General features: G+C 34.4%; 1 protein-coding gene across 1 annotated transcript in view; it reads left to right on the top strand.

Annotated features, from left to right (window-relative positions):
- Positions 1-12194, top strand: part of LOC128676350 (zwei Ig domain protein zig-8-like) — a 45958-nt gene that overhangs the window by 18968 nt on the left and 14796 nt on the right. Inside the window, exons 2-3 of the mRNA XM_053756414.2 lie at positions 2065-2157; positions 6203-6399. Coding sequence (XP_053612389.1) covers positions 2085-2157; positions 6203-6399 — 270 coding nt within the window. The 5' untranslated portion in view covers positions 2065-2084. The remainder of the gene's footprint in view (positions 1-2064; positions 2158-6202; positions 6400-12194) is intronic.

Below are 12194 nucleotides of genomic sequence, written 5' to 3'. Positions count from 1 at the left end.
TAAGTACTTATACGTTTGTTTGTTTTATGTCGATTGTGGTTAGATCTTGTGGTGTGTTAGATCGTGTAATTTTTTTTTTGGTGACACTACTTTTACAAAAATTAATGGGACGAATCGCACACAAGATTATAAAACTTTTTGTGTGCGTTTCGGCCCAGTGCGATTGGGACGTAAACTTCATAGGACGAAACGACGAACAACTCACCACTCTTTACGACTGAAAACACATTTTACTCACAATGCAATTCACTAGCACTTCTGCATATTTTTATAAGTAACTTTTGCTTTTAAAGCCCTTTTTGCCCTTTTCTGTTTGGTCCCAAGGATCGACTGGTATAGAACGCTTTATGGCATTAAGTTCACCTATCGTTAACTTTTAAAGTTGTATAGTGATAATTAAATATATAAATAAATAAACAAAATCTCCAAGGGATCCATTAAGTGTAATTCCGAATGACACCCATTCGAACTGCACCTAAGTTGGTGCGCTAAGCGGCACTTAAATCCCTGTCGACTATTTCTAAGAAAATCGTACATTACTGAGGCTCTATTCTTAAGCAATCTCAAGTTTGGATCTCTGCCAAATATACCTGCTTGAAATCGACAAATCTAAAGAACAATTACGTGGATAGAACCACTCGATCGAGCACTAGGACAATCTCCATTTATCTAGCAGTATAGGTTATACCGAGAGCAGAAGATTCACGAAAAATCCTTATCGTGTACAACTGTTGAAAATATTAAGTTGTATACTGAAACATCATTTATTTTACCAGAGGTGGACCTTAATTTATTGCAATTCAAATAATTTATTGCTTTTTACAATGTACAGTAAGGTAATTCAGCAACTTAGTCACCTCAGTCATTATAATCTTGGTACAATGTAAACCCTGTCGGGGAATTTAATATACAATTTAGATTATCAGATTATGAAAAGTATTATATATTGATTCATCTGTCAAATGGAATGCTAATAAAAATACTTTATTAAAATGTGTTTGAGACATTTGAATATTTTACTTCAACTATCCCAAACCCATTATAATACGAAAAAAATTCTTCCCATGGGCATTTAAGCGGACAAAGCAGCGGGTAAACAGCTAGCTTACCATATTGTGTAAAAGTTATAAATAAAATATTATTTTTATTACATAAAATTATTCAAAAGATTAAAAAGAAAAAAAATCATAATTATCTACTTCATGTTATAAATGAGAATTTGGACGAGAACTTAACGTCTTTTAATTTCTTAACGTGAATTACTCAAATTTGTTGTATATAGCTATTCACAAAAATCTAATAAAATTGGTATAATCAAGTAAACCAAAATTTGTAAAATTGTCCACACAATTTCGACTCCAGCACTTGACTTAGGAACTTAATTAAATACTAAGTTCTAGTCTACTAAGTTAGAGTAATTTAAGTTAGTAAAGTTAATCTTTGGTATTTTAAATTAATTTTCTCTAATAAATTAGGAATTTTGTTTCTTATACTTAATTTAGATGAATTTCAAATTTGTCATTATGTTATAAGCTTTTATCTACTTGTATCGAATAGAATTTTTTCTATTCATAGGATATCATATCGTTGCTTAGTTTTAAAGATTAAGTACACATACGTACAGACAGACATGAGAAGCGACTTTGTTTTATAGAGGTTACTACGAGTATGTGGTGATACTAGGAGCATCCTGTCGCATCGCTAACATTCAAGATATCAATTCAAAATAGTATATTTGGTAGTACACACATTGAAGAGGCGAGATTTTCACGCGACGAAAAGCGGAGAGCGGTAACAAAGCCGAACATGTAATGATTAATGTCATGTGACATTTTTCAACACCTCAGAACAACTCAGAGTACGCCATTTTGTCTCATGGGTGCGCAAGTTAAAATTAATGTCAAAGTCGAGTCAATTGGTGTAACCCGTTGTCGATCAACAAGAGTATTTAGAAAAATGTTTGACTTTTGCGAACATTCCGATGAAATTTGTTGATTGGAATTTGATGAAATTTAATTTATGGGAAAGGAATATAGTAATATATCATCGTAACGTCTTTTTCAGGTTCATATTCAGCGTCAGTAATGGGACAGGTCATGTGTGATGCCAGAGTCGCGCTGTTCATATCTCTTCTACATGGCTTCCTCTTCCTTATTGGTAAGTGAGATTTAATTTTATTTTAAAATGTTTGGGCTTTATCTGTTAGCACATTCCATTCACTTATTTTAAACATTACACAAAATTATAAATAAAAATATACAAATGTACTTAACACCATATGACATTCTCCATATACAGGTGACTTTTTATACATTGATAATATTTTGTCTGCATTTTACTCAGTCCATGATTCTGAACAATTTTGAAATCGCGAAAAAATAATCAGCTATTCTATACAAAATTAACTTCCTAAGTCTTTACGCCAAAATCTCTCTCTTTGCATAATCTTGCATAACAAAATTTATGAAATTATCTTTATTTATGTGTCTTAATACCTTCTTTTTACTTTAGAGGTTAAAATAAACTACATTTTGTTCAGACATTCGAAAGAAATAAAAACAGCGGCGATATAAGCGGCTCGAAGCCAAGAGAGCCATTTACAAAAGTTTTGATGAAGGAAAATTCGATTACCACCCACTTCACTACGCTGTTGACAGTTGGGCTTTAGGTATTAACCGCCCAAAAGTAATAGTACATTTATAGAATAACTATGCGAGTTGTTCCAATACCTATTTAATTTAGTTGCTTATTTTTGTTTTTTAATTTATCAATATTCCTGCTATTATGGATTGGACATTGGCGGTTCTTCGAGCCGGATAATGTAATTAATACAAAATAGAAAGAGATAGACATAGAATAAAATTACCAATCGTACTGATTCCAGAGATAGACCAGTCCATATCCTCCCGTGGATGTCGTATAAGTTGATTTAGGGAAAAGTCTTGACAGCCCATAGCCAACAACATTAACAAAGCGGATTGACGTTAGGCACCTAAATTCACATTTAAATATTCAAAATTGTTATTGATACTATTTTGATTTTTATTTTTATTTTACTGTACATTACCTATTGCTAGCACTAGGCTGTTTCACCAGTATCCTTGATGTTAATACGTTAATGTTAACCTACTCAGAAAAACGCTTCTACGTTTTCACGGCATTTCAGCGGCTCGTAGGTTAAAGTTGACTGGTGCAACTCACCCCAGGCTAAGCACATTGCACACTAATCAAATGGATGAAAGCCTAAAATATCATTGTTCTCATTGTAGATCTTCAAAACAAAAAAGTTATTTAAACATTATTAAACTGATCCAATTTAGTACAAGCGAAATGGAAAAACGCGGAATACTTAAGATCCATTCGGCTGTCCGTCTGTCTGTCACAGCCAATTTGCGTCGGATCTACTGAACCGTTTCCGAGATTAGGAGCAATCGAACAACTGACAGCAAAATCCGATAAATAAGGGTTCGAGGAAAATGAGAGATGAAACATGCTTGTCTTGAGCGGAAATATATCGTATTCTTGTATATGCCCATGAACGTAAACATGCAGTATAATATGCATTACATAAATACATAAGTAAGTGTTTTAAGATCCTTTTTTTCGCATAATAAATAATATTAGGACAAATCACACAGACTGAGCTAGCCCCAAAGTAAGTTCGAGACTTGTGTTATGGGATACTAACTCAACGATACTATATTTTATAACAAATACATCAGATAAACATCCAAGACGCATAAATTTTGTATCCTAATTTAATTTAGCATAACGGGTTAGACATATATATTTTTGACATAATAATATTTTGACATACTTGTTATTTGGCATACATTTTCAATAAGCATAATTATAGTTTAGGCTAATGTTATTTAATCATAATTTTGATTTGCATAAAGTTCGAAGGCATAAAGATCAAAGTCATAATGAATTAATCATAATATTTATTTCTGATTAGGTTAGGTTACTTATTATGCATGAGCATATTTAGGCTTTAGAATATTATGGCTCCGGTGAAGGAAAACATCGTGAGGAAACCTGCACACTGATTGATTATTAACCACTCCAGCCAAGAAAGTTGTTATGTGTGTTTAATTCCACGCAATGACCACGACCCTCAGCCATGAGGAATACGACTATGAACAAGATATTATGTTTAAAAATTGTTATGCTTATGGTAGGTATGCGTAAAAAAATTGTGCCTAAAACGTTATGCCAAATTAATATTGTGCGTACTAACTAATATTATGATAAGTAAAAATATGCCATGTTCAATTAGGACATAAAATTGTGTGCTTAAAAATAGAACCTTTTGAGATAACTCAATATATTATTATATTCTAATAGTGGCCCGTCCCCACTTCGCTCGGGTACCTTCTTCAGGTATTACACTGTGTATTAGTAAAAACCCGCCTGTGGATCGAAAGGTCTCAGGTTTGTATCCTATTCGCGCCATATGAGTTGGTTTGGTAGACCAATCTGACTCATAATTTACGAACTTTTTGAACTTTCTGGCACAGTCAATATCACATCGAGTTACCCCGCATGAACCTCTATGGCGCGGTAATAGCGGCGAGTTTGCAATGTCTTTGTATAGGTTGATGTGCTGTTGACTGTACTTATTCTTGGGTTATGACTCACGCATGAAAAAGCAGGAAGTGTAAACGACAATATAAACGTAACTAAGAAAACATTGCAAGACGATGAGGGTAATAAATTGTGACAAGCAACTTAAATGCCTCATGAAGAGACGATTATCAACTATTATGCCAGTCCACTGGGGCGCTGACTCTTGTATCATTGCCAAGTCGTTGCGACTGCCCGCTCCGGATAGGGTTACCAAATGAGAAATATGAAAGCCCTTTGAAAAATCTTGACATTTTGTGGCATTATGGGAATTTTCTTTCAGACGCAATTTACAATTAAAGGAGTCATTTTTTAAGTCTCTATTTTATCCCACTGCTGGGCAAAGGCTTCTCTTTCTATAAATAATCTATACTATTATTATAAAGAGGTAAGACTTTGTGAGTTTGTATGTTTTAAGCGGGTAATCTCCGAAACTACTGAACCGATTTCAAAAAGTCTTTCACCATTATAAAAGTACATTATCCAAGATGGCTATAGGCTATATTTTATCCCAAAATTCCCACGGGAGCGAAGCCCCGGGCAACATATAGTATAATTTATAATAGGCTTATACTCCATCATCTTATCATCACGTAGTTGGTTTTATGGATAAATATTATGTTTGCTTTTTATTTGCGCGATCACCATAGTTAATAGGTGTTACTTTTTTTAAAAACTTTATAATGTTAAAAAAATTCTACACGATTTACTTCAAAATTGAATCGTCCTGAAACCTCTGGACAAATTCTGAGGCATGGTAACCCTAGTTTCGAAGAGTTTTCCATTTAATACTTAATTATTTTATTTTTACTACTTCGTGATATGAAAAGCAAAGAACAGTTTTTTCCTTGTTTGTTATGATATTGTACTTTATTATGTTTAAGCTACGGGACAAGGGTTGGAGAAGTATTCGTTTTTCTTTCTTCTTTTCCCTTTGCGTATCTCTCTAAGAATTTCTCTGAATTTAAATTATCTCTCCCTCTCTCATGTTGCGTGCACCAATTCTATTCATCAGCATAAAAATAAACCTTATCTTTTCAAAGATTCATTGTGATTTTACTACCGTCTGCCTGCCTGACTTTAACATTTATTGGGAATGCTATTGTTACCTTTTAGATGCCAAGGCTATGTGTTGCCTTGTACGATATTCCATAAGAGGATTGTAATCTTGAAACTCACTTTTTGAGTACTCATATTATTTGCAATTATCAGACTAGGTATTCCGATCATAAACGACATAATTTCGGTAGATCTCGCAACAAATCTCGAGCATTTTTACTCTCATTCTCTCTCTCTCTCTGCACCCCGTAGTGAAAATAAAGTTACCCCAATCCTACCAGATATTTGATAGTGCCTAACAGTCCATGTAAACCTTGAAAATTAACAGCACAGTTTTAGGCCGCATCATACTATTTCCATTAGGTATTTCTATTGATAGAAATGTTGGGACTGATTCTCCCACTATTTTCAAATATAGTGGCGGCGATGGCATTGTATAATAGTTGGATATGAAAATCGATGTAATAATTTACATCGATTTTCATTCTCATTTTTCACAAACAATCTATTCCCGCAGCTGGCTCGGGGACTGACGCACCTTTGGAGGACACGACCCTGGACATCTCGTCAGACCGCTTCAGATCCGAGTTCCTCCAGGAGTTGCAGTCGGGAGACGCGCCTTATTTCGATGTCAGTACTCCTGGCAATATCACCGGACTGGTCGGGCATCCAGTCAGACTGTTGTGCCGCGTTAAGAACCTGCAGAACAGAACGGTGAGTCCTTAACACAGAGAAGCCTTAATAGTGATTTTCTTGAAATGTTTGCGGAAACGAATAGTGGATGTAATAATTATCCAGCAATGATTTTTTAAGTGGATTGACTCCGACTTAAAATTCCAGGCAAAAATCGCTAGTTTTATTTACATTTCATATTTACAATTAGTGCACTAGTGAGCGAATCAATATTTCCGGCGTTCTGATTCGTCGGTCGTTCGGGATATCGTCGTCAGCTCGTGTTTTGCTCGTGTTTTGCTCGTGTTTTGCTCGTTGTCCATAACAGTATTATTTATTGCAATGGTATGATCCCAGGTCTGAGTCAAACTTGTATTAACAAGTTTGATTCAGACCTGGGATTGTTCAAATTGTTCTAGAACAATTTGACTTATCATTATCATGTCAGCCTCATCTAATGTTATAAATATGGTCATCCCCCAAGCGTGTCTTCACCAATCAAAGTATTGATTGATCCAGCCAATCAAAATCAAGTAATATCGCTAGTCTGTAATCAAGGGTGAAATTTGTGGCTTCATCCTGATTTCATTCAGTTGTGTTTTTGAATGGAATTTTTTTAAGACGTATTTTTTCACTTGCTCGTTTTTATTACGCTCAGATAAATTAATCGGATGGAATTAGTAGGTACTCGAAATACTTACTGAAACCATGATTAAATGTCTGTCACATGGAATTAGTAGGTACTCCGTACAACGAAGTACTTACTAAATCCATTGTCTGTCGTGAGCGACAACATTCCATAAAATATCTTTTCTGGCCGAACGTCACATGTTTTCACAAAAATTATGTCATTTGTAATAAAAAACTGTGTCACAGAATGTCAACGCCCACGTCTGAAATAAAATTCACTCCTTAGGGTTTTCTCCTTTTTCCTCTCAGTTATAAATAAATTACATAACATACATACATGCGTAAGTAAACACTGAAAAAGGTATAATGATACGTACCTACGTAATTACAGAGTGGAAGTCAAAGTACATTATTGAAGACATTATATAATAACTGGCTGTTACCCGCAGCTTCGCCCGCGGTACCTTAAGTTTAACCTCGGGACATTAACTATATCTAATCTAAATTTCATTAAAATTAGCTCAGCTGTTTAGCCGTGAAAGCGTGACAGTCAGATTTCCTTATTTATAATGTTAGTATGGATATGATACTGTGTATAGAAATTGAAATTTAAGGTGAGATGCACCAGTCATCTTTGACGTTAACATTAACCCCCGTCGTTTCGAGCAAATGGCGTACTTTGCGTTTCTTCGCGCAGGTTATATTTAACGTCAATGTTAAATGGTGCAACCCACTGATAGAAATAAAGGATCGAAACTTTTCTTGCAAATCGCAAGAGTTTGAATACTAATAACGCTCTAAAACCAGTATTACCCGGGCATTAAATTTGTGATTGACTGGATCCGATCCAGGATCGTATATCCGAAAGATCTAAACCAGAGATTCTCAACCTTTGTGACAAAGCACTAACGAAAAAAATAAAAGAATTTACTTTACGTTCGGTAATTAATAGCCTATGTTACTCCTGTTCTATGTTCTATAACAACAACATTAACAACAACGCTTGTCTGTATGTTTATATATTTCTTCTATATATTTTTATTTTAATATTTTATTTTTTTGTCTAATTATTTAATACTGTTAATGTTTACTGCACCTTCTTAGTTTACTTGTGTCTCTTTCCATCCAAAGGTTGTCTGGAAGAAATTGCATTAGCGATAAGTCCGCCTTTGCACTCATTATGTTTGAATATCCTGTTGTAACTTATAACTCCTCTGTGAATGGTGCAATAAAGAGTGGCACCGTCGTAATGGTTTCTAGTTTTGCTAAATTACATAGAAATAATAGATTTCGAGTTTATTCCTTGCAAACAAAAACACATACAATAATGGTAAAGCCGATCTGGCATGATAGGGACCAACACTATTCAAATGAGTTTCTTTCGGCATTTCTTCTTAGCAGTGGTCGTTCCGAAATGCCAGTAGTTTGTAGTTTGTGAGAAATAACTATAAATATAAAGATTGACGAGAAAAAGTGCCTGTGAAGGTCTAATTTCTGAATAAATTATTTTAATTTGAATTTTGAATTTGAATTTGAACATATATTTCCTCTTTATAATTTCCGAGAGGTCCCGGGTTCGATACCCGGTCGGGTCATGATGGAAAACGATCTTTTTCTGATTGGCCCGGGTCTTGGATGTTTATCTATATATGTATTTGTTATAAAATATAGTACCGTTGAGTTAGCATCCCATAACACAAGTTTCGAACTTACTTTGGGGCTAGCTCAATCTGTGTGATTTGCCCTAATATATATATATATATATATTTATTTATTTATTTTATTTATTATTTATAATGCTAGTAAAGAAAGATACACATTTTATTACTCATTTAAATTTATCTTAGTTTCGAAGAAGTAAAGTTATTCACTTTTCTATTCATGGCATCAATTTAGATCAGTCAATGGCTCACCTACCGTCGTGCCCTAATTGTGCCACTTCTTAAAGGCTAATGACAGAGCAATAAAAGCCACATACTGATCTCAAATTATATAAATAGCCAATTATATAAATAGCCAAATTATATAAATAACGACCCGAAAAGAAAATTACCAATATAATAAAAAATTACCCTCAAAATAAGACGCCCCGCTGGTTGAGAACTTCTGAACTATGGATATGGGACAATCCGAATCGGATACGGTATAGATTTATTCAAATCTGGCGTTTATGGTCGAGAAAGGATGCCTTTATTCGTTTTAGGTGATCTCTAAATAGATTTTGTATTTCGATTTTTAAATTAAATTCGATCGTAATCGCAAAAAGTTGGACTTTAACTGACTTGACTTTAGGCTACGCTCCGGACTAATAAACAACTTTGATTCAAATTTTGCCGCTATTTACGTAATTAATACAAAATATATATGGGGAATCTCCGTGACGTGAAACGTCGTGAGGAAACTTGCACACTGGTTGATTATATTAACTCGTGTGTGAAATGAAGAATGCAACGGCAAGCCACTTCATTAATAGTGCCAAGAAAGTTGTGTGTGTTTCATTCCATATCATGACCCACAGACAAGAGAAATACGACTATGAAGAAGAGAAGGAATTTATATTCTCACCAACAATATATACGTATCTAAGTGAATAATTGTGAAATTTTCAGACATAAACTTTCCAGACCACTCGAGTTTCTGTTACGCGAATAATAAGGGTTAAACTCGTATGTAATAAAAAGCGAGTATTATCTAGACAACATAAAATTCGTTGTTTCTTTTCCATATTTATGATAAGCTTCCTCGAAATCGTTACACCTTCCGATTGGCCACTTAGGCTTCTATTGATAACGGTGCCGAAATCGATAGCAATTTATTGTAAAGAATAAAGCTGTTCACACATTAGACTACAACATTTTATAATGATGACACAATAGAAAAACACAAATTAGTTATTTTCAGGAGTAATATAAATTTTAATTTTCAGTTATGTACTTTCTGTATTGTTTTAATGTACAATTCTACAGATATTTTCTAAAAAATCAACTTCAATGATTTTATGTACATACGAAATTTTAGATTTGAATAAAGATAAGGATAACATATGTGAGCGTGTTTAATGGTATAAACATAATCATCAAAGATAATTTGAAACTGATGAGGTTTTCGTACTAGTAGCAGCAGCAGAAGATACTCTATATTTTTTATACCGAAAGTACGCGATTCCCGCAGGGTTTTGTCCAAAATTATGATGTCATGTCATGTATGTCAATGCCGCTTTAAAAAGGAGATAGCACTAGGTACTGTGAATAAAAACGTATGTATTTTTTTAAATAATTACGCGGGTGCACCTAATCCTAATTAATATTATAAATGCGAAAGTAAGTTTGTTTGTTACCTCTTCGCGCTCCGCGCTCTATCTACTCAATGAATATACTTGAAATTTTGAAAACGTGTAGTTTGAAGTATAAAGAAGGACATAGGGTACGTTTCATCCCGGAAAAATAACTGTTCCCGAGGAAAACTTACGCGTGTGAGGCTGCGGGCAACGGCTATTAAACAATATTTCCTAAATGTTTTCATAACAAGCACGTTATGGTATATTAATTGAATCCAGTAAAAGTGAGATGCCTAGTTGCGTAGCCACCGAATGTTGCCTAGTGAGTACAGGGCCTTACAAGTAACGGTCATCGATCCATTATAAGGAGCTCATTTTTGGTGCGCGGAAATTGAACACGTTTTTAGTGGCCCGACTTCGGTAGGTCTGATGTTAAAGTATTTTTCGTCATGATTACAGAGCGAAATTTCCTCGGGGATCCTAATAAATAGACGATAGGGAAACAATTCGTTTTTATTTACTTTTAAAGGTTTTCCTGTAAAACATAAAATGTTTATTGGAAAATAAGCTAAACGTGATTTTGGTGTGCGATAGACAGGAGCAGGTGATCCGTCGACGTAGAGCGTTGCCGCTCCGTTTGATACGTCTTACGTGTTACCGGTTGCAATCGAGGTAGTGACGCTGCGAAGCGAAATAATAAATTTTATTTTAATGATCTGGGTCTAGCCAGAATGAGGACGGCTAAAGTTAGGTTTAACCGATCATAAGCAGGCTAAAGTTGTAGCCATCAAGGACCAGCTACAACTAGATTTAGTTTATCCTAAGATAAGTAGTAAACCTTGGTGTGACCAAATTCAAATTCAAATTCAAATCATTTATTCAGAAATTAGACCTTCACAGGCACTTTTTCTCGTTAATTTTTATATTTATAGTTATTTCTCACAAGCTACAAACTACTGGCATTTCGGAACGACCACTGCTGAGAAGAAATGCCGAAAGAAACTCATTTGAACAGTGTTGGTCCCTACCATGCCAGATCGGCTTACCATTATTGTTTCTTACAATGTTTTTTTTTCTCATAATATATAAAAGTACATAATGTACATAGTCAAAAGACCAACAAAGACCGGCTGCATCTAGGTAACAAACAAATTCGACTCCAAAAAAAATCTGTAAGAATATCAAATGCTTTTTTCAGTACGACGATAGCAGAAATGTAAATAAATTACCTTACATTAACAGAGTTAAATATGTATATCTGTTTAAACGTTATCCGATTAAGGGATTGTTCTTTAGATTGTTCCATCTCGCGGTTCAGTGAATCCTTTTAAGCATTTACGAAGATTAGTTACATGCTTGTGATCTCGTAAACGTAAACAGTCGTATTAAGAAAACACACTTGATGTTTCCGTTCTCCCATTAATTATATTGACATACTAGTAGATAAAATTTACTCTTTTATTTAGATCCGCCTTCTTACAGCCATATTCCTCATGGCTGTGGGTCATGGTCATTATGTGGAATGAAACACACAACGACTATTTGCAATATTAATTGAGTAGTTTGCCATTGTTTCACCTTGTGTGTGAAATAGATAAGGTATTATCTATTTCACACACAAGGTGAAATCAATTAAATTAGAGTGTAGATTTTCTCACGATGTTTTCATTCACCAGGAGCACAGTCTTTGAAAACTACAAAACATGAGTCAGATTGGTATATAAAACTCAGTTGGCACCAGTAGGATTCGAACTTGAGACATTTTGATCACAGGCTTCAAACATTATCAAGTTCCAAGCTATTTTGATAGGTATTGTTAAATTAGTGGGCTCTCGACACCGCGCTGTCTACTTAAAAATATAATCTTTTGTATATTCTGCTATTGTTTTACCACCAGCAGCCTGCCTGACGTCAACTCTCTTTGGTAATG

Source organism: Plodia interpunctella, chromosome 16, assembly GCF_027563975.2.
Source record: "Plodia interpunctella isolate USDA-ARS_2022_Savannah chromosome 16, ilPloInte3.2, whole genome shotgun sequence".
Classification (NCBI taxonomy): domain Eukaryota; kingdom Metazoa; phylum Arthropoda; class Insecta; order Lepidoptera; family Pyralidae; genus Plodia; species Plodia interpunctella.
The sequence above is the reverse complement of the archived record's forward strand: the minus strand, read 5'-3'. Positions and strand labels throughout refer to the sequence as shown.